General features: G+C 41.8%; 1 protein-coding gene across 1 annotated transcript in view; it reads left to right on the top strand.

Annotated features, from left to right (window-relative positions):
- CHN1 (chimerin 1) overlaps positions 1-23,771 on the top strand; it is a 445,886-nt gene that overhangs the window by 281,071 nt on the left and 141,044 nt on the right. Inside the window, exon 7 of the mRNA XM_053698471.1 lies at positions 5,912-6,200. Within this exon, the coding sequence (XP_053554446.1) occupies positions 5,912-6,200 (289 nt within the window). The remainder of the gene's footprint in view (positions 1-5,911; positions 6,201-23,771) is intronic.

Here is a 23,771-nt window from a genome sequence, read left to right as displayed (position 1 = left end):
CAAGTAAACTTCTTAAAAATATCTAGACAGAGTAAAAGTTGGAATACATAATTAAATGGATATAGTGGTGAGCTTTCATTAGTCTCATAATAACCTGGAGACAGTGCTTTATATACCAGAATGAATCTTAGCACATGGAATATGAGGACTAGAGTAAAATTAAACACATAAAACAATGGCATCATGACCAACTTTAGAAATTGACTTTCTATAAAATGGATAGGGGTAACCCCCAGCATTATTAAGTGGGGAGAGGACATTAGTAAGTATGGAACATGAGGGATTTCCAGGTGAGCCCCTCCCCTAGGGAATTACCAGCTATAGGAGATGTGGGAGAAAGGAATAGGGGTATGACCCGCAGGCAACCAGTACCGGCGGGAAAGGGAGGGGAGGAGCTCACTAGAGGCAAATAATTTTGTACTAATATTAAACTCAACATAAACAATGTCATATCCTAGAAACATAAGTATAATAAAGCATAAGCTTAGCGTGATTCCATAAACAGTTATAGGAGCAAAGAGTATTAAATACATTAAGTGTACCCACTAACGCCTAAACATATACACATCTCTGCGGGAGAATGAAAAAACATAAGGGTATGCGTCACTAGAGGTTAGCAATATATACATAGATAAATGGCTAGTATGAACGTATAATAACATGTTTAAGGAGAATTCAGCTTATATAGAAGACTGATATAAAACATGTCAGAAGAGGGATCCCTAATCCTGAAGTTTAAAGCCTAATTGACAAATTACTAGCAATATAATACTATCACTTAGATATGTTTAACACTAAGAGTTTCATCAGCTAACATGAGAACCAAGCACTGACATTTGCAGGGTAGTGCTTCAGGGATGTTAAGGATGTTGTACCTGAGTCAGGTAGCCAAGGGTATAGTAGTAAATGAATATTGGCACATTTTAAATGAGCTGGGCACATACTATACAGCTTATCTTACATATCTGCCAGAGCACAACCTTTTGAGGATATTACTAATGTCTCTACTCAAAATACAAATACAGGTATGTAGATATAGAACAGCATAACTCAAACGTAAAAGAGCTCACAGCATACAAGACTCTGCTTATGGGCAGATTACACGCACATTCCATTATGTAACTGTTTCCAGCAATAGAGGCCATATTAGGGTGTATGTGACTAGGGTATACTGAATGAATATTGTCATGTTTTAAATGAGCTAGGTACATAACATACAGCTTAAGCAATAGAGGCCATATTTGGATGTATGTGACAAAAGTACACTGTTCAGAAGAATGAGAGTTATAAAACCCATATGTCGAGAGGAACAAACTACCTGACATTCAAGACCCATTATAACGGTAACAAGTCTTAAAGTCACAGTATCATGTAGTGATAAGAGTTGTATATGTATAAAACCTTATTGATATGTCCAGGTCGAACCTTTCAGGCTCACTGTTACTATTAAAGATCTCAGAGTGTAAATTAATACCAGAAAGCAGCAATGCTGATGTGTGAAATGTCAGCTAAAATGAGGGCAAAAAGTTTGTGATATAAGTCAAGATAGTATAACTTGCCTGGTAGACATATTAAATATTTTGTACTTATCTTAAAGTGAAAATAAATGTAAAAAAAAAGAATTGAATGCTCAGGGTTTGCACTTAATATTATAGCTTAAGCCTTCAGATATGACCTGTTGTGTCTAATTTACACAGAAGGTTACTAGATCTGTGCTAATGGCTGGAAAGGAGGCACATTTCGTGCATCCTGCTGAGAAGCAATATATATTTGGGTAACAATGTACTGTCAACAAGAACAGGTAAATTAAGAAAGCCAGGGTACAGTTCAAACAGTTAGTTACAATTCCCTCACACTTCTCGGGCACTGGGAAGTGCAACTGCAAACTGATTTAATACAGGAGAATCCCTAAACAACTACCAGAGCAAGTACGTTAAGTTTGAGCAAGGGGGTAATGTGGTCGGTAATGTTCAGAGCTGTAACCTGGGCCCTCATACTAAACTCTCTACCATCACTTAGTACTCTAAAGTTAGATGGAGGTTAAGCGTATATTAACAAAAATTCAACTGGGGCATGTTAGACAACGCATCAGGCATTATGATCATGTCATCATTAATATATGTCTATTTGTAGGGCAGGGAAGTAACCAAAAAGTCTATCAAAGATACGTAAAGTTTATCCACTTTCTCAGGTAACATGTACGTGAGAAGTGTAGTTTCCTCTCTTCAGCCTTAACCTATTCCGGCTCTGTAATGTGAGGGCGTGGGACCGATTAAATTAGCCAGAATGTAGGGTAGACTAACGTCCCTGGGATGACACCTTGCAGCTAGGTAACCAAGGCTGTCAGATATTAGCTGTAAGTTTGTAAGGAGCCTTAGATGCTGGGAATGGGGCTTGCGTCCTGACTGCTTGGCAGTGATAGCGCGATCAGACCGGGGGTAGATATGAGATCTTTCACCACAATGAGCCACCCGTGACAAAGGCTTCAGCTTGTTTAACTCCATGTTGAGGGCGACAGCAATTTCTGTCTGATTGGGATCTTGAGTATTAAGAGTAGCGCTCCGGATGTGCTGCTCTGTGTCCAACTTCTCATGTCTCATGTCTTTGCTGGTAAGTTCCGTGTGCAACAACTGTGATAGGTCTTCGAAATACCAGGCCATTTTCCGTTCAACGGCCAGTAGTAGATCAGCAACAGCTGCATATGATAGGTGTTCTTCCATACTGAAAGAATTGCAGAGTCCTTATAATCGCTGTAGTGAGTTGCTCTCCTTAAAGAAATTCCAGCCTAGTCTGGCTAGCAAGATGGCGCCTTCTTTGTATTTGGCGCGGCAGCCTCCGTGCATAAGAATCGTGAGAAGTACCACTGCTTAGGTCCTATACACTTTCAAAAGTACCAAAAGTGTTCTGCTTCTTGTTCCACAGCTGTTCAAGAAAAGATTATCTGCACTGAGCGGTCCAAAATGTATAAATCTAAGTAAGACAGCCGGAGCTGATGTAAAGTGTGACCGCTCAGATGCAGGGCCAGCTCCGCCCCCCCTTGCTTAAACTTTTGATTCATCATGCTTATTTGGAGTCAGGTGGATTCCCGCCTCGGAGGATTATGGTTCATTCTACTAGGTAAGTTTCTACTTCCTGGGCTTTTTAAAGAATGAAGCTTCTGTTGATCAGATTTGCAAAGCAATGACTTGGTCTTCTTTGCATATTTTTACTATGTTCTACCATTTTGATGTTTTCTCTTCTTAGAAGCAGTTTTTGGTAGAATGGTACTTCAGGCAGTTGTCTCAGTTTGATTCTTCTGCTTATAATTTCAGGTTTTTTTTCATTATAAAAATTGAAACTTTTTTTGATTTGGGTAGTGGATTCATTTTTCAGCGGAATTGGCTGTCTTTATTTTATCCCTCCCTCTCTAGTGACTCTTGCGTGGAAGTTCCACATCTTGGGTATTTATTATCCCATACGTCACTAGCTCATGGACTCTTGCTAATTACATGAAAGAAAACATAATTTATGTAAGAACTTACCTGATAAATTAATTTCTTTCATATTAGCAAGAGTCTATGAGGCCCACCCTTTTTTGTGGTGGTTATGATTTTTTTTGTATAAAGCACAATTATTCCAATTCCTTATTTTTTTGATGCTTTCGCTCTTTTCTTATCACCCCACTTCTTGGCTATTCGTTAAACTGAATTGTGGGTGTGGTGAGGGGTGTATTTATAGGCATTTTAAGGTTTGGGAAACTTTGCCCCTCCTGGTAGGAATGTATATCCCATACATCACTAGCTCATGGACTCTTGCTAATATGAAAGAAATGAATTTATCAGGTAAGTTCTTACATAAATTATGTTTTTCAATAACAATTTGAAAAGTAAAACTGTTCGTGTACAACATGCAATGGGGTAACTCTAATTTGGTATAGCAGAACTGCTCTAAATTGACCCCCCAAAACTATATATATTTTAAAGTAGACAACCCAAAATATTGATCTAGGCACATTTTCATACCACCATTTGACCACCAAACGCAATCATATAAAAATAATTAACTTTTTTACAAACTTTGGGTTTCTCACTGCAATTATTTACACACAGCTGCTACAGCCATAAGACTAATGGTTGTAAAAGCTTTTCTAGGATCCCCTTTGTACAGAAATGGCAGACATGCATGACTTTGCCATTGATTTTTGGTATTTAGAACGCTGCTAATTGCAGCAAACTACTCAAATTCCCAGCAGCGAATGGGTTTATCAGCTGTTAAGGGTAGCTTTGGATGTAGAGATTACAGTGCTTCCTTACCATGTGAAGGCAAATGCCTTCTGCGCCCTTCTTCGGTCCCCACTGTCAAAGCGGTCAGTTGGGACTGCAACATGCTCCAGAGTGTTGGACGTCAGTACTGTGTCAACACAGAATGCTGTGCAAAGTACTGTGTGAGATAGTACCTACGTCCATTTGGCACAAAGGGGTTAAAGGGCCACTGTAAGTAAATATTTTCTATGCCTGTTACTAACTAACTACCCCAAATACGCTTTTTATCAATAGCATTTCATTAACATATCTCTACCGTATATCAGAAATCTTGCCTGCAAATTTAATTGTTTTCCAAACCCACTCCGTGGGTATCCTTTGCTCTGTACCAATCCGTTTACAATACCTAGGTTTCAAAATGGCGCTTTAAACACAAAGTTATTGGTTTAAGTATTTTGAACACTCAGTGCTGAAAATAGTGGGCAGGATAACGTGACATCATCGGCAAATAAAAGATATAGCTTTTAAAACGTTATGAAACTTCGTTTTGGAGAAAATATAGGTCAGTAGGTTTTAATTAATGTTTATTAACTTTAATATGTTAGTTGTTTAGCTTATAACAGAAAGTAATCCTTTAAATATGTTTTCCATTAACCTTTAAATATGTTTTTTGATGTCATTTAAATTTAACGTAGAAGTGTCATTCAACCTATATATTTCAGCCATCTCTTATGGCCAATGCTACTGTTAATGGTTGCAACAAATGTACAACACCAGTTTGAAATCTTAGTTTATGTTTTGTATCTGGCAGCAACAAGTTTTAAATTATCTTCTTCATTTAAATTTCTAAGTTTCTGTGTAGAAAAGGGAGATTCATCTGTGTAGTACTTTTACTTCATTGCTGTTGCAAAAAGCACAATCACAATTGTAATTAAAAAATGTTCTCTGTGCAAATTCCTTCAAAAAGCAATATAATTCAGGATCTTATTGAATTCCATGTCTTGATCCATTTTTTTGAAAGGTCGAAGAAAATCATTGAGTCTACAAAATAGTTAAAGTGTAAGTATTTTACGGCTTTAATCCAGTGTGCTTGAAAGACTAGCTGCAATCTGTTTAATAAGCGTGCCACAGAACGACGACTTTAAAGGCGCAAAAGTTAGTGCTTGGCCTTCTGCCAGCAATAAAGAATACTTGCCCTTGTGCCATTCTGTCGCATTTTGCTTTGGTTCTGTCAGTAGATTTGTTTTAGTGTAATTGTTGGCACTGAAGCAAAACTGTACCCTGAATAACATCTTCCTACTCACAGACAGGGCTGACAAGGTCTTATACTGCTTCAGATCACTGTATTGATTAACTGAAATAAAAGAGCTTATTGTTTTGAGTATGTTACATCACATAGTGAGGAAATAAAAAAAAAGATAGTACTAGAAATAAAAAAACAAAAACGCAGATAACTCTGGGATATTTTTCCACAGATGTAATGAAGTGCCTAAATTGAGTTAAAGAACAAATCCTTCCTTGGGCTTATACTTTGTCTTGTTGTTGCTAGGCTGCTCTTCCCAACTGTTGTGTTGCAAATCTTGCAGAGAAAAGCTCCTGTTTGTTTTTATTGGAAACAAAAATATGATATTACTTGTATTAAAATCATCTTCCGTCTTTTATTGAGGCAGATTTGGAAATCAAACAAGAAACTTCAGGCTCTACTACGATGGAAAACATTTTGTCGGAGAGAAGAGATTTGAGTCCATTCATGACTTAGTGACTGATGGTTTAATTACACTCTACATCGAAACAAAGGCAGCTGAATACATTGCTAAGATGACCATAAACCCAATTTATGAACATATAGGATACACAACTCTTAACAGAGAGCCAGCTCATAAAAAACAAATGCCAACACTGAAAGAGACACATGATGAGAGGGACTCGTCAGGAGAGGATGGCACGTCAGAGAAAAGGGTGAGTCCATGTTTAAATTACCCTTATTTCTACAATCTTGCTACATAAATATATAATATCAAGGGAATACTTGTATGTTGTGGAGGAAGGGTGGTACCATGTTACTAATTAGATTCAATGAAAGCGTAAATTTATTAATGAAAAAACAAACCCCCGCAATGTAGAGGCTGTACCTTTAGTAATTAACTAAGAGGGAAAGCAGTTAAGTTCACGTCATCATGCAGTCTGATTTAGAAATGAAGCAGTGTAACATAGTGGAATGTTACAGAATGAGAGGTAAATCTGTATGCAAACCTAAGCATCTGTCATGTGAGAGTGGTATGGTTTTAGGGGAATACTATTCTACGTCTACTAACCTGTATTGTATTTTTGTTATGGCAGATATTTTTCATTATTTTTGTTAATGTATGCGGATTTCACTGTGGAATAAGTGATCTTCATACTTTGTTATATGTTGGTGTCTTATCTGCATAAATAATGGTTGTAAATAATCATAAACTCTTAGAATTGCATATTATTATTTTTTTTATTTTTTTTTTCAACATCGGCATGTCACACAAAAAAATCTGGCAGCACATTCCCAAAAAAAAAATGTCATGCATATGAGACTATAGATAGAAATGAATGTAGATATCTCTATCTTTTTGGCAACTAAAAAGTTTGTTAGTGCATAAATTGACCATGTCATACCCTATAAGCATAAAAAGAAAGTGTTTGTTTAATTTTTAGAACACAGGAATATCTTCTTTTTTTTAAAACAAATTGTAATGCAAGCTCTGACATTTTGTTTCCAAATCTAGGCGGCAGACCAAAAATTTAGGAGCTATAAATATTTCCATTTTCATGGTGTATATGGGCATGAAAACATAATAAATTCTATATATATAATGATATAAAATGACATGGCATTATATATTGAACGTAAAAAGGAATATCTGATGACAAAGAGCTTGCTGTCTAGTTGCATGTAGTGCTCTGTCATACTATATTTTGCCCTTAATTACTATGAAGTAGCTTTCAGTGTTGTACTGTGTGAACCCTAAATTCATGCAACATAAAATCCACATTTTTTTCATTCATGATTCAGATGGAGCATACAATTTTATTAAATTGTCTAGTTTACTTATACTATGAAATTGTCTTTATTCTTTCAGTATGCAGCTGCAATGCACTACTGGGAGCTAGTCGAACATGTGGGCTGAGACAGTGACGAAGCATATATGTGCAGCCACCAATATGCAGCTAGCTCCCAGTAGTGCATTGCTTCTTTTTAGCCTACCTAGGTATACTTTTCAAAAAGGATGCCAAGAGAAGGAAGGAAATTAAATAATAGAAGTGAATTACAAAGTTGTTTAAATTTGCATGCTCTGAATCATGAAAGTTGAAAAACTTGCCCAAAATACTGAGGATTTTTTAATATTTTTGCTATCGCTCAATTTAAACAGACATATAGCCTTGTTTTTTTTTATTTACCTATCAAAACTATTTAAAAAAAAAAAACATTTTTTGTAGACAACCCAAGGTGTTGATTTAGGCCCATTTTGGTATATTTGTGTCACTGTTTTGCTGCCAAATATAATCATATTATAAAAAAAATAATTCACAAACTTTTGGTTTCTCACTGACATTATTTACACATAACTGCTACAGTCATTAGACAAATGCTTTTAAAAGGTTCTCTGGGGTTCCTTTTGTTGAAATAGCAGACATGTATGGCTTTGCAATTAGTTTCTGGCAAGTAGAAGGTCATTAATTGCAACTGTGCACCACCCTTCTGAAATTCCTGGCAGTGAAGGGGTTAATTAGTTATCTGGTAAGGGTGATAGTATTTTAATGCAGGGATTACACTCCCACCTGACACTTCCCACCTCCCTGATCCCTCCCAAACAGCTCCCTCCGCCCCCTCCCACTCCTGACCACCAACTTTGTTACTTTCAGACAGTCTGCCAGTATGAAGTTTTTTTTTTTTTTGTTGTTGTTGTAATAAATTCATTTGACTTTTTTAATGATTTTATGCAGTGTAGGATCATCCCTTACCCTCCCACCTCCCTGATTCCTCCCAAACAGCACACTAACCCCCCCCCAATTGTGTCCACCATCTTTTACTATAGTGAAGCAGTCTCTTTGCTACTGTAGGGCCCCCCACCCTAATTCTCCATTTTTTTTCTGCTGTGTAGCATCCCTTCCCTCTTTCTCCCTTAAAAATATTTTCTGCACTGTAGGGCCACTCCCTCCCTTCTCCGCCTCTGTGCCGCCCACCGGCTGCCCTCTTTTGCTCCTGCACCTCCCATCGGCACTGAAGCAGATTGTTATAGACAGTGACATACATACATATACTGTGTGTGTATGTATATATATATATATATATATATATATATATATATATATATATACATACACATACACATACATACACACACACACACACACACCTCGTACTGTGGCAAGGGATTCATTTTATCTTTACTGTCCCTTTAAACAAATATGAAACTCAAATTTTTTTCTTTCATAATTCAGATAGAACATACTAGAACATACAATTTTTAAACAACTTTCCAGTTTACTTCTATTATCAATTTCTCTTGTTAAGTGTATTCAGTCCACGGGTCATCCATTACTTATGGGATTATATCTCCTTCCCAACAGGAAGTTGCAAGAGGATCACCCAAGCAGAGCTGCTATATAGCTCCTCCCCTCACACGTCATATCCAGTCATTCTCTTGCAACTCAACTAGATAGGTCGTTGTGAGAGGTCTGTGGTGTTTTTTATACTTAGTTTATTTCTTCAGTCAAAAGTTTGTTATTTTAAATGGCACCGGAGTGTGCTGTTTGTTCTCAGGCAGTATTTAGAAGAAGAATCTGCCTGCGTTTTTCTATGATCTTAGCAGAAGTAACTAAGATCCACTGGCTGTTCTCGCACATTCTGAGGAGTGGGGTAACTTTCAGAAAGGGAATAGCATGTGGGGAATCCTGCAAACAAGGTATGTGCAGTAAATTATTTTTCTAAGGAATGGAATTGACTAAGAAAATACTGCTGATACCGATGTAATGTTAGTACAGCCTTAAATGCAGCAGCGACTGGTATCAGGCTGATGAATGTATGTACAATAAGTAATTTTCTAAGGAATGGAATTTGACTAAGAAAATACTGTTAATACTGAAGTATTGTATAAGCTAGATTTCTAATTTTAAATTTAAGCTTGAGAACCTCCGCGTATTGCTAGGGGAGGTATTAGCGGCTCTGAATGATTGTAACACGGTTGCAATTCCAGAGAAAGTATGTAGGTTGGATAGATACTTCGCGGTACCGGTGTGTACTGACGTTTTTCCTATACCTAAAAGGCTTACAAAAATTATTAGCAAGGAGTGGGATAGACCCGGTGTGCCCTTTTCCCCACCTCCTATATTTAGAAAAATGTTCCCAATAGACGCCACCACACGAGACTTATGGCAGACGGTCCCTAAGGTGGAGGGAGCAGTTTCTACTTTAGCTAAGCGTACCACTATCCCGGTGGAGGATAGCTGTGCTTTTTCGGATCCAATGGATAAAAAATTAGAAGGTTACCTTAAGAAAATGTTTGTTCAACAAGGTTTTATCTTACAGCCCCTTGCATGCATTGCGCCTGTCACTGCTGCTGCGGCATTCTGGTTTGAGTCTCTGGAAGAGGCCATTCGCACAGCTCCATTGGATGAGATTATGGCCAAGCTTAAAGCACTTAAGCTAGCTAATGCATTTGTTTCTGATGCCGTTGTACATTTGACCAAACTAACGGCTAAGAACTCCGGATTCGCCATCCAGGCGTGCAGAGCGATATGGCTTAAATCCTGGTCAGCTGACGTGACTTCTAAATCTAAATTGCTTAATATTCCTTTCAAAGGGCAGACCTTATTCGGGCCCGGCTTTAAAGAAATTATTGCTGACATTACTGGAGGTAAGGGCATACTCTTCCTCAGGACAGGGCCAAGTCAAAGGCCAAACAGTCTAATTTTCGTGCCTTTTGTAACTTCAAGGCAGGAGAAGCATCAACTTCCTCCGCTCCAAAACAGGAATGACCTGTTGCTCGTTATAGACAGGGCTGGAAAACTAACCAGTCCTGGAACAAGGGCAAGCAGGCCAGAAAGCCTTCTTCTGCCCCTAAGACAGCATGAAGAGAGGGCCCCCTATCCGGAAACGGATCTAGTGGGGGGCAGACTATCTCTCTTCGCCCAGGCTTGGGCAAGAGATGTCCAGGATCCCTGGGCGTTGGAGATCATATCTCAGGGATATCTTCTGGACTTCAAAGCATCTCCTCCACAAGGGAGATTTCATCTTTCAAGGTTATCAGCAAACCAAATAAAGAAAGAGGCATTTCTACGCTGTGTGCAAGACCTCTTAGTACTGGGAGTGATCCACCCAGTTCCGAGGACGGAACAAGGGCAAGGGTTTTACTCAAATTTGTTTGTGGTTCCCAAGAAAGAGGGAACCTTCAGACCAATCTTAGACCTAAAAATCTTAAACAAATTCCTAAAAGTTCCATCATTCAAAATGGAAACTATTCGAACCATCCTACCCATGATCCAGGAGGGTCAATACATGACCACAGTAGACTTAAAGGATGCCTACCTTCATATACCGATTCACAAGAATCATTATCGGTACCTAAGGTTTGCCTTTCTGGACAGGCATTACCAGTTTGTAGCTCTTCCCTTCGGGTTGGCTACGGCCCCGAGAATCTTTACAAAGGTTCTGGGCTCACTTCTGGTGGTTCTAAGACCGCGAGGCATAGCGGTGGCTCCGTATCTAGACAACATCCTGATACAGGCGTCAAGCTTTCAAATGGCCAAGTCTCATACAGAGATAGTTCTGGCATTTCTGAGGTCGCATGGGTGGAAAGTGAACGTGGAAAAGAGTTCTCTATCACCACTCACAAGAGTCTCCTTTCTAGGGACTCTTATAGATTCTGTAGAGATGAAAATTTACCTGACGGAGTCCAGGTTATTAAAGCTTCTAAATGCTTGCCGTGCCCTTCATTCCATTCCACGCCCGTCAGTGGCTCAGTGCATGGAAGTAATCGGCTTAATGGTAGCGGCAATGGACATAGTGCCATTTGCGCGCCTGCATCTCAGACCGCTGCAATTATGCATGCTAAGTCAGTGGAATAGGGATTACTCAGATTTGTCCCCTCTGCTAAATCTGGACCAAGAGACCAGAGATTCTCTTCTCTGGTGGCTTTCTCGGGTCCATCTGTCCATGGGTATGACCTTTCGCAGGCCAGATTGGACGATTATAACAACAGATGCCAGCCTTCTAGGTTGGGGCGCAGTCTGGAACTCCCTGAAGGCTCAGGGATTATGGACTCAGGAGGAAAAACTCCTCCCAATAAATATTCTGGAGTTGAGAGCAATACTCAATGCTCTTCTAGCTTGGCCTCAGTTAGCAACTCTGAGGTTCATCAGATTTGAGTCGGACAACATCACGACTGTGGCTTACATCAACCATCAAGGGGGAACCAGGAGTTCCCTAGCAATGTTGGAAGTCTCAAAGATAATTCGCTGGGCAGAGTCTCACTCTTGCCATCTGTCAGCGATCTACATCCCAGGCGTGGAGAACTGGGAGGCGGATTTTCTAAGTCGTCAGAATTTTCATCCGGGGGAGTGGGAACTTCACCCGGAGGTCTTCACTCAACTGATTCATCGTTGGGGCAAACCAGATCTGGATCTCATGGCGTCTCGCCAGAACGCCAAGCTTCCTCGTTACGGATCCAGGTCCAGGGACCCGGGAGCGGTACTGATAGATGCTCTGACAGCCCCTTGGGTCTTCAACATGGCTTATGTGTTTCCACCATTTCCAATGCTTCCTCGACTGATTGCCAAGATCAAACAGGAGAGAGCATCGGTGATTCTGATAGCGCCTGCGTGGCCACGCAGGACCTGGTATGCAGACCTAGTGGACATGTCGTCCTGTCCACCATGGTCTCTGCCTTTGAGGCAGGACCTTCTAATTCAGGGTCCTTTCAATCATCCAAATCTAATTTCTCTGAGGCTGACTGCATGGAGATTGAACGCTTGATTCTATCAAAGCGTGGCTTCTCGGAGTCGGTTATTGATACCTTAATACAGGCTCGGAAACCGGTTACCAGAAAAATTTACCATAAGATATGGAGTAAATATTTATACTGTTGCGAATCCAAGAGTTACTCATGGAGTAAGGTTAGGATTCCTAGGATATTGTCTTTTCTACAAGAAGGTTTAGAAAAGGGCTTATCTGCTATTTCGTTAAAGGGACAAATTTCTGCTCTGTCTATTCTTCTACACAAACGTCTGGCAGAAGTTCCAGACGTTCAGGCTTTTTGTCAGGCTTTGGCTAGGATTAAGCCTGTGTTTAAGACTGTTGCTCCGCCGTGGAGTTTAAACTTAGTTCTTAAAGTTCTTCAAGGTGTTCCGTTTGAACCCCTTCATTCCATTGATATTAAGCTGTTATCTTGGAAAGTTCTGTTTTTGATGGTTATTTCCTCGGCTCGAAGAGTCTCTGAGTTATCTGCCTTACATTGTGATTCTCCTTATCTGATTTTCCATTCAGACAAGGTAGTTCTGCGTACTAAACCTGGGTTCTTACCTAAGGTAGTTTCTAACAGGAATATCAATCAAGAGATTGTTGTTCCATCACTATGTCCTAACCCTTCTTCAAAGAAGGAACGACTCTTGCATAATCTGGACGTAGTCCGTGCCCTGAAGTTCTATTTGCAGGCAACTAAAGATTTTCGTCAAACTTCTTCCCTGTTTGTCGTTTACTCTGGACAGAGGAGAAGTCAAAAAGCTTCGGCTACCTCTCTCTCCTTTTGGCTTCGTAGCATAATACGCTTAGCCTATGAGACTGCTGGACAGCAGCCTCCTGAAAAAATTACAGCTCATTCCACTAGAGCTGTGGCTTCCACCTGGGCCTTTAAGAATGAGGCCTCTGTTGAACAGATTTGCAAGGCTGCAACTTGGTCTTCACTTCACACTTTTTCAAAATTTTACAAATTTGACACTTTTGCTTCTTTGGAGGCTGTTTTTGGGAGAAAGGTTCTACAGGCAGTGGTTCCTTCCGTTTAAAGTTCCTGCCTTGTCCCTCCCATCATCCGTGTACTTTAGCTTTGGTATTGGTATCCCATAAGTAATGGATGACCCGTGGACTGAATAGACTTAACAAGAGAAAACATAATTTATGCTTACCTGATAAATTTATTTCTCTTGTAGTGTATTCAGTCCACGGCCCGCCCTGTCTTTTAAGGCAGATCTAAATTTTAATTCAAACTACAGTCACCACTGCACCCTATGGTTTCTCCTTTCTTGTCTTGTTTTGGTCGAATGACTGGATATGACGTGTGAGGGGAGGAGCTATATAGCAGCTCTGCTTGGGTGATCCTCTTGCAACTTCCTGTTGGGAAGGAGATATAATCCCATAAGTAATGGATGACCCGTGGACTGAATACACTACAGGAGAAATAAATTTATCAGGTAAGCATAAATTATGTTTTTTCTTCATTCTCTTGGTATCTTTTATTGAAGTAGCAGCAATGCACCACTGGAAGCTAGCTGTACACATCAGTAAGCAAATGACAATAGGCATATATGTGCAGCCACCAATCAGCAGCTAGCTCTCTCAACTCCTGAGCCTACCTAGTTATGCTTTCCAACAAAGGATACGAAACAAAGCAAATTAGATAAAACAGGTCAGCACTGATTTTATTGGCAATGATATTATATCGATTTTAGTGTATCTTTGTGTCACTGATTCCGAATAGGACATAATTTTTTTCTTGATTGGCTCTAATTTTGCCATGTAATAAAAAAATAAAAATATCAGGCATACCGTACCCTACCCACAAATCACATGGAAACTGTCTCAGATTATACAAATAGGGAAAACAAAGAAGAAGAGCGCCTCATGGTGTAGAAATCAAAGATATGCAGAAAATCTGACAACAGTGTAAATACTCACAAAAGTATTGCACTATTTGTGAGTGCAAATAAAGCAAGCTGGACCTCTCAGTCTCCAGCTGACTGTGCAAGGAAGACGCTTCCAAGGGTGTGTACACAAGAGTATTCATTGATGATTGGGATCTTTGTAAATAAAAAAACAAAGAAACTGCCCAACGGTGCAGATAAACTTCTTAATACCAAAAGGATGTAAAGTATAAATGTGGTACTCACATGTGACAAAGCACTGGTAGGTAGTGCTGTAAAGGCAGGCTGGGTATTGTAGTCACAGCTGACTACTTGTTTACGCTGTAGTCAGATTTTCTGCATATCTTTGATTGCTTCACCATGAGGCGCTCTTCTTCTTTGTTTTCCCCATAGAATCTTTCCAAGTAAGCCCAATCTGCCAGAAGAGGAGCTGACTAATGGACTTTTTGAAGAAGACAGGGTCACAGTGTAGCTTCTTTATCTGTATAGAATGAAGGGTTAATATCTCCGGAAGGTGATTATTGAACAGGGGGGGATGTATACATGATTGTGTTTTTGCTCCGACATGTGTGAGATGTGGCTCTGGCAATTCGGAACATTTAGGTTTTTTCTTCCTTGATACTGCGCAGCCTATTTAGTTGGCATGCTTTTTCCTGACTGCGGGGGAGGTCCTGCACGGTACTCCATGTGACCGGGTGTGGCCCTCTTTCTTTTCCTGACCGTCGGTTGCAGGAGACGTTTACAAAGTTTCTCTGTGGGTGTGGGTCATAGGATGTGGTGAGTGCCCCGGCCATTGGAAGTATAAAAGGTGCCATTTAATCCTTTTCTGTAGTCCTTATTAAAGCGCAAGCTATGGAGGACTCTGATATGTTAGAGGGTACTCACTCTTTAACTAAATCTAGTGCCTGTGTTTATTGGGAGGAGGTTTTGGTATCTCCACCTGCTCAACTTTGTTCCACATGCCTCGACAGAATTGTGATATCTAAAAGAAATAAAATGTTAAATACCACTGAGCCGTCCACCTCTGAGGGGTCTCCGTCCCGTGAGGTGCGTTGCCTACATTCATCTCCGATTACACATGCAGCTCCCCAGTGCACTTCTAATCCTCCTGCGGGAGGGACCACGTTGCCGCCCGATTTTGCTGAGCAGTTGCAAACGGCGATATCTGTGGTCGTTAGTGTTTTACCTCACCCGGCTAAGCGCAAGTGAAAGGTTAAACATTGCTATCCTTCCCAGGGGTCATCTAACCCATTGGATGTATCTGAGACTAGATTATCCGCTGATGTTGAGGATTCCGATACTTCGGAGGCCTCTCTCTCTGGGTCGGAATCTGCGGCTTCTAGGCCTCCGGCTGCGGAGGAACCAGACTTTAGGTTTAGGATGGAGAACTTACACTTTTTGTTAAAGGTGTTAGCGACTCTAGAGGTCCTGGAACCGAAGCTACCGGAGCAACCTTCTATTCCTAAGCTGGATAAAGTTTATGAGGACAGGGTAGTGCCCCAGACTTTCCCGATTCCTGTAAAGATGGCGAATATTATTAAGAATGAATAGGAGAGACTTGGATCGTTTTTCTCCCCTTCTTCATTTAAAAAATTGTTCCCGGTTCCAGATGCTCAACTAGAATTTTGGGGATCTGTCCCTAAGGTGGATGGAGCTATATCCATGCTCGCTAAACGCACCACTATCCCGCTTGAGGATAGTTTGTTGTTTAAGGAACCGTTGGATAAGAAATTAGAGACCCTGTTAATAAAAATGTTTCAGCACACTGGGTTTGTTTTTCAACCTGCAGCTGTGGTTGCTGCGGTGGTGGGAGCCGCTACCTTTCTCCCTTATGATCATCAGAAATGATTGAAAGGGAGACTCCCCTCGATGAAATTCATGAAAGAATTAAGGCCCTGAGGTTTGCTAATTCGTTTATTTGTGAGGCTACTATGCAGATTATTGGCTTGAATGCCAAGACATCAGGCTTTTCTGTTCTGGCCTGGAGGGCCCTGTGGTTGAAGTCGCGGTCTGCTGACATGACGTCCAAATCTAGATTGCTTTCCCTTCAATTTAAGAGAGAGATTCTTTTCGGTCCAGGCCTGGACTCGATCATATCCACGGTCATGGGAGGCAAGGGTGCCTTTCTACCACAGGATAAGAATAATAAACCTAAGGGTCCTAATTTTTGTCCCTTTTGTTCAGTCCCAACAACAGCAACCTGCCACGAAGCCTGAGCAGTCCAAGGGATCTTGGAAACCCTCTCAGTCTTGGAATAAGGCCAAGCAGAGCAAGAAGCCCGCCGAGACAAAATCGTCCTGAAGGAGTGTCCCCCGATCCGTCACTGGATCTCGTGGGGTGCAGACTCTTTTTTTTTTTTGCAGAAGCTTGTTGAGAGACGTACAGGATCCTTGGGTTTTGGAAGTTGTTGCCCAGGGTTACAGGATAGGTTTCAAAACGTATCCTCCCAGGGGCAGATTCCTCTTGTCAAACCTCTTATCAAATCCAGAAAAGAGGAATGCTTTTCTACAGTGCATGAGGGATCTCTCCTCTCTAGGAGTAATTGTACCGGTACCTCTAGCAGAAAGGGGTCTAGGGTACTATTCCTTTTTGTGGTCCCAAAGAAGGAGGGCACGTTTTGCCCGATTCTAGACTTCAAGTGCTTAAACAAGTTTCTGTCGGTTCCATCGTTCAAAATGAAAACGATAAGGTCTAAACTGCCCCTAGTTCAAGAGGGTCAGTTTATGACTGCGATAGACTTGGACGCTTACCTTCATGTGCCAATCCACAAGGATCACTAAAGTTTCTTAAGGTTCGCCTTTCTGGATCAGCACTTCCAGTTTGTAGCACTTCCCTTCGGGCTGGCTACTGCTCCAAGAATCTTCACGAAGGTTCTGGGAGCTCTGCTTGCGGTGTCGAGATCCAGAGGGATAGCAGTGGCTCCTTATCTGGATGGCATTCTGGTTCAGGCTCCATCCTACCAGCTGGCAGATGACCATTTGAGAGTTCTTCTCCTTCTTCTGCAATCTCATTGATGGAAGGTAAACTCAGGAAAGAGTTCTCTGGTTCCCAGTACCAGAGTGGAGTTCCTGGGCACGAAAATAGACTCCATTGCCATGAAGATATTCCTAACAGACAAGAGACATTGCAAGATTGTCTCCAGCTGTCTTGTCCTCCAATCCTCCGCAAGGCCATCAGTGGCCCGTTGCATGGAGGTTATTGGGCTCATGGTATCCACAATAGATGTCATTCCTTTCGCCAGATTCCATCTACGGCCTCTTCAGCTGTGCATGCTGAGACAGTGGCACGGCGATAATTCGGACCTGTCCCAACTGATCTCTCTGGACAATGGGTCGAGGGAGTCTCTCTCTTGGTGGCTCCGTCCAGAACAGCTGTCCCAGGGGACATCCTTCCTCAGACCATCTTGGTAGATTGTGACTATGGATACGAGTCTCTCAGGTTGGGGAGTGGTTTGGGGTGCCAGGAAGGCACAGGGCAGATGGAATCGGAAGGAGTCTCTTCTCCCGATCAATATCCTGGAACTTAGGGTGATATTCAACGCTCTGGAGGCTTGGCCCCTCCTGGGGTCGTCCAAGTTCATCAGATTCCAGTTGGACAACATTACCTCGGTGGCTTACATCAACCACCAGGGGGGAACGAGAAGCTCCCTAGCCATGAGGGAAGTATCTTGGATCTTGGAGTGGGCAGAGACCCACAAATGCTCACTTTCAGCGATCCACATCTGGGGTAGGGACAACTGGGAAGCGCACTTTCTCAGCAGACAATCATTTCATCCGGGGGAATGATCTCTTCACCCCAAAGTATTTGTAGAGATTTGCTACAATTGGGGGACTCCGGGGACAGATCTCATGGCATCCAGACTTAACTGCAAGCTACCCAGATACAGGTCGCGGTCCAGGGATCCCCAGGTGGAGCTGATAGATGCCTTAGCAGTGCCTTGGGGATTCAACCTAGTGTACATATTTCCACCGTTACCACTACCTCGTGTAGTGGCACATATCAAACAGGAGCAAACGTCAACTATTCTGATTGCTCCGTTGTGGCCGTGGAGGACGTGGTTTGCAGATCTAGTGGTTTGCATCCTCCCCTCCATGGAGGTTGCCCTGTCGCAGGGATCTACTGGTACAGGGCCCCTTTCTGCATCAGAATCTAGATTCTCTGAAGCTGACTGCGTGGAGATTGAACGCTTAGTCTTAGCCAGATAAGGTTTTTTAAGGGTGATTAATACTCTCATTCAAGCCAGAAAGCCGATTACCCGTCATATCTATCATAAGGTGTGGAGGACCTACTTACTCTGGTGTGAATCTTGTGGATATTCCTGGCATAAGGTCAAGGTATCCAGAATTCTTTCCTTCCTCCAGGACGGTCTGGAGAAGGGACTTGCCGTCAGTCCCTTAAGGGGACAGATTTCAGCTCTATCTGTGCTGTTACACAAGAAGCTAGCTGAGCTTCATGATATTCAGTCTTTTGTTCAGGCTCTATCCAGGATCAGGCCTGTGTTTAGAAATTCTGCTCCTCAGAGTTTGAATTTGGTTTTGAAGGTTTTGCAGGGGCCGCCGTTAAAGCCTATGCATTCTCTTGACATTAAGACTCTGTCTTGGAAGGTCATTGCTTTGGCACGCAGAGTGTTTGAATTAGCGGCCTTATAATGTGAGCCCCCTTATCTGGTTTTCCATGCAGATAAAGCTGTGCTTCGCACTGGACTGGGTTTTCTCCCTAAGGTTGTGTCCGATTGCAACATTAATCAGGAAATTGTGGTTACTTCTTTGTGTCCTAAACCTTCTTAAAAAAAATGGTTACTTCATAACTTGGATGTGGTTCGAGCCTTGAAATTCTACCTTCAGGCTATGAAGGATTTCAGACAAACTTCTGCTTTGTTTGTTGTTTATTCGGGGAAGCGCAAAGGGCAGAAGGCTTCTTCTACTTCCCTATCCTTTTCTCCAACATTGGTGTGTCCGGTCCACGGCGTCATCCTTACTTGTGGGATATTCTCTTCCCCAACAGGAAATGGCAAAGAGTCCCAGCAAAGCTGGTCACATGATCCCTCCTAGGCTCCGCCCACCCCAGTCATTCTCTTTGCCGTTGCACAGGCAACATCTCCACGGAGATGGTTAAGAGTTTTTTGGTGTTTAAATGTAGTTTTTATTCTTCTATCAAGTGTTTGTTATTTTAAAATAGTGCTGGTATGTACTATTTACTCTGAAACAGAAAAGGATGAAGATTTCTGTTTGTAAGAGGAAGATGATTTTAGCAGACAGTAACTAAAATCGATTGCTGTTTCCACACAGGACTGTTGAGATGAAGTAACTTCAGTTGGGGGAAACAGTTAGCAGACTTTTCTGCTTAAGGTATGACTAGCCATATTTCTAACAAGACCATGTAATGCTGGAAGGCTGTCATTTCCCCTCATGGGGACCGGTAAGCCATTTTCTTAGTCACATATAAAAGAATAAAGGGCTTAAAAAAGGGCTTAAAAACTGGTAGACAATTTTATGGGCTAAAACGATTGCTTTATTGGGGCATATTATGCAGATTCTAGCTAATAATTGGCATTATAATCTTGGGGAACGTTTAAAAAACGGCAGGCACTGTGTTGGACACCTTTTTTAGTCTGGGGGCCTTTCTAGTTATAGACTGAGCCTCATTTTCGCGCCATTACTGCGCAGTTGTTTTTGGAGAGCAAGGCATGCAGATGCATGTGTGAGGATCTAAGAATCACTAAAAAAGCTTCTAGAAGGCGTCATTTGGTATCGTATTCCCCTCTGGGCTTGGTTGGGTCTCAGCAAAGCATATAGCTGGGACTGTATAGGGGTTAATTTTAAAAACGGCTCCGGTTCCGTTATTTTAAGGGTTAAAGCTCTGAAATTTGGTGTGCAATACTTTTAATGCCTTAAGACACTGTGGTGAAATTTTGGTAATTTTTTAACAATTCCTTCATACTTTTTCACATATTCAGTAATAAAGTGTTTTCAGTTTGAAATTTAAAGAGACAGTAACGGTTTTATTTTAAAACGTTTTTTGTGCTTTGTTGACAAGTTTAAGCCTGTTTAACATGTCTGTACCATCAGATAAGCTATGTTCTATATGTATGAAAGCCAATGTGTCTCCCCATTTAAATTTATGTGATAATTGTGCCATAGTGTCCAAACAAATTAAGGACAGTAATGCCACAGATAATGATATTGCCCAAGATGATTCCTCAAATGAGGGGAGTAAACATGATACTACATCATCCCCTACTGTGTCTACACCAGTTTTGCCCACGCAGGAGGCCCCTAGTACATCTAGTGCGCCAATACTTATTACCATGCAACAATTAACGGCTGTAATGGATAACTCCATAGCAAATCTTTTATCCAAAATGCCTACTTATCAGAGAAAGCGCGATTGCTCTGTTTTAAACACTGAAGAGCAAGAGGGCGCTGATGATAACTGTTCTGACATACCCTCACACCAATCTCAAGGGGCCATGAGGGAGGTTTTGTCTGATGGAGAAATCTCAGATTCAGGAAAAATTTCTCATCAAGCTGAACCTGATGTTGTGACATTTAAATTTAAATTAGAACATCTCCGCGCACTGCTTAAGGAGGTGTTATCTACTCTGGATGATTGTGACAATTTGGTCATTCCAGAGAAATTATGTAAGATGGACAAGTTCCTAGAGGTTCCGGTGCCCCCCGACGCTTTTCCTATACCCAAGCGGGTGGCGGACATAGTAAATAAAGAGTGGGAAAAGCCCGGCATACCTTTTGTTCCCCCCCCCTATATTTAAGAAATTATTTCCTATAGTCGACCCCAGAAAGGACTTATGGCAGACAGTTCCCAAGGTCGAGGGGGCGGTTTCTACTCTAAACAAACGCACTACTATTCCTATCGAAGATAGTTGTGCTTTCAAAGATCCTATGGATAAAAAATTAGAGGGTTTGCTTAAAAAGATTTTTGTACAGCAAGGTTACCTTCTACAACCAATTTCATGCATTGTTCCTGTCACTACGGCAGCGTGTTTCTGGTTCGAGGAACTAGAAAAGTCGCTCAGTAAAGAATCTTCGTATGAGGAGGTTATGGACAGAGTTCAAGCACTTAAATTGGCTAACTCTTTTGTTTTAGATGCCGCTTTGCAATTAGCTAGATTAGCGGCGAAAAATTCAGGGTTTGCTATCGTGGCGCGCAGAGCGCTTTGGCTAAAGTCTTGGTCAGCGGATGTGTCTTCCAAGACAAAATTGCTTAACATTCCTTTCAAAAGTAAAACATTATTTGGACCAGATTTGAAAGAGATTATTTCAGACATCACTGGGGGAAAGGGCCACGCCCTCCCACAGGATAGGTCTTTTAAGGCTAAAAATAAGCCTAATTTTCGTCCCTTTCGCAGAAACGGACCAGCCTCTAATTCTGCATCCTCTAAGCAAGAGGGTAATACTTCACAACCCAAACCAGCCTGGAAACCAATGCAAGGCTGGAACAAGGGTAAGCAGGCCAAGAAGCCTACCACTGCTACCAAAACAGCATGAAGGGATAGCCCCCGATCCGTGACCGGATCTAGTGGAGGGCAGACTCTCTCTCTTTGCTCAGGCTTGGGCAAGAGATGTTCAGGATCCTTGGGCGCTAGAAATAGTTTCTCAAGGTTATCTCCTGGAATTCAAGGAACTACCCCCAAGGGGAAGGTTCCACAGGTCTCACTTATCTTCAAACCAAATAAAGAGACAGGCATTCTTACATTGTGTAGAAGACCTGTTAAAGATGGGAGTGATACATCCAGTTCCAATAAGAGAACAAGGAATGGGATTTTATTCCAATCTGTTCATAGTTCCCAAAAAAGAGGGAACATTCAGACCAATTTTGGATCTGAAGATCCTAAACAAATTTCTCAGGGTACCATCGTTCAAAATGGAAACTATTCGAACGATCCTACCCACCATCCAGGAAAGTCAATTTATGACTACCGTGGATTTAAAGGATGCGTACCTACATATTCCTATCCACAAGGAACATCATCAGTTCCTAAGGTTCGCTTTTCTGGACAAGCGTTACCAGTTTGTGGCACTTCCATTCGGATTAGCCACTGCTCCAAGGATTTTCACAAAGGTACTAGGGTCCCTTCTAGCGGTTCTAAGACCAAGGGGCATTGCAGTAGTACCTTACTTGGACGACATCCTAATTCAAGCGTCGTCCCTGTCAAAAGCAAAGGCTCATACGGACATCGTCCTAGCCTTTCTCAGATCTCACGGATGGAAGGTGAACAAAGAAAAAAGTTCTCTGTCCCCGTCAACAAGAGTTCCCTTCTTGGGAACAATAATAGATTCCTTAGAAATGAGGATTTTTCTGACAGAGGTCAGAAAATCAAAACTTCTAAGCTCTTGTCAAGTACTTCATTCTGTTCCTCGTCCTTCCATAGCGCAGTGCATGGAAGTAATAGGATTGATGGTTACAACAATGGACATAGTTCCTTTTGCACGAATTCATCTAAGACCATTACAACTGTGCATGCTCAGACAGTGGAATGGGGATTATACAGACTTGTCTCCGATGATTCAAGTAGATCAAAAGACCAGAGATTCACTCCGTTGGTGGCTGACCCTGGACAATCTGTCACAGGGAATGAGCTTCCGCAGACCAGAGTGGGTCATTGTCACGACCGACGCCAGTCTAGTGGGCTGGGGCGCGGTCTGGGAATCCCTGAAAGCTCAGGGTCTATGGTCTCGGGAAGAGTCTCTTCTCCCGATAAACATTCTGGAACTGAGAGCGATACTCAATGCTCTCAGAGCTTGGCCTCAACTAGTAAAGGCCAAATTCATAAGGTTTCAATCAGACAACATGACGACCGTTGCATATATCAATCATCAAGGGGGAACAAAGAGTTCCCTGGCGATGAAAGAAGTGACCAAAATAATTCAATGGGCGGAGGATCACTCCTGCCACTTGTCTGCGATCCACATCCCAGGAGTGGAAAATTGGGAAGCGGATTTTCTGAGTCGTCAGACATTTCATCCGGGGGAGTGGGAACTCCATCCGGAAATCTTTGCCCAAATAACTCAATTATGGGGAATTCCAGACATGGATCTGATGGCGTCTCGTCAGAACTTCAAGGTTCCTTGCTACGGGTCCAGATCCAGGGATCCCAAGGCAACTCTAGTAGATGCACTAGTAGCACCTTGGACTTTCAACCTAGCTTACGTATTCCCACCGTTTCCTCTCATTCCCAGGCTGGTAGCCAGGATCAATCAGGAGAGGGCCTCAGTGATCTTGATAGCTCCTGCGTGGCCACGCAGGACTTGGTATGCAGACCTGGTGAATATGTCATCGGCTCCACCATGGAAGCTACCTTTGAGACAGGACCTTCTTGTTCAGGGTCCATTCGAACATCCGAATCTGGTTTCCCTCCAACTGACGGCTTGGAGATTGAACGCTTGATTTTATCAAAGCGTGGGTTTTCAGATTCTGTAATAGATACTCTGATTCAGGCTAGAAAGCCTGTAACTAGAAAAATTTACCATAAAATATGGAAAAAATATATCTGTTGGTGTGAATCCAAAGGATTCCCATGGAACAAGATAAAAATTCCTAAGATTCTATCCTTTCTACATGAAGGTTTGGAGAAAGGATTATCTGCAAGTTCTCTAAAGGGACAGATCTCTGCTTTATCTG

Source organism: Bombina bombina, chromosome 1, assembly GCF_027579735.1.
Source record: "Bombina bombina isolate aBomBom1 chromosome 1, aBomBom1.pri, whole genome shotgun sequence".
NCBI classification, from domain to species: Eukaryota; Metazoa; Chordata; class Amphibia; order Anura; family Bombinatoridae; genus Bombina; species Bombina bombina.
Note: the sequence above shows the minus strand (reverse complement) of the source record. Positions and strands in the feature narration are given on the sequence as shown.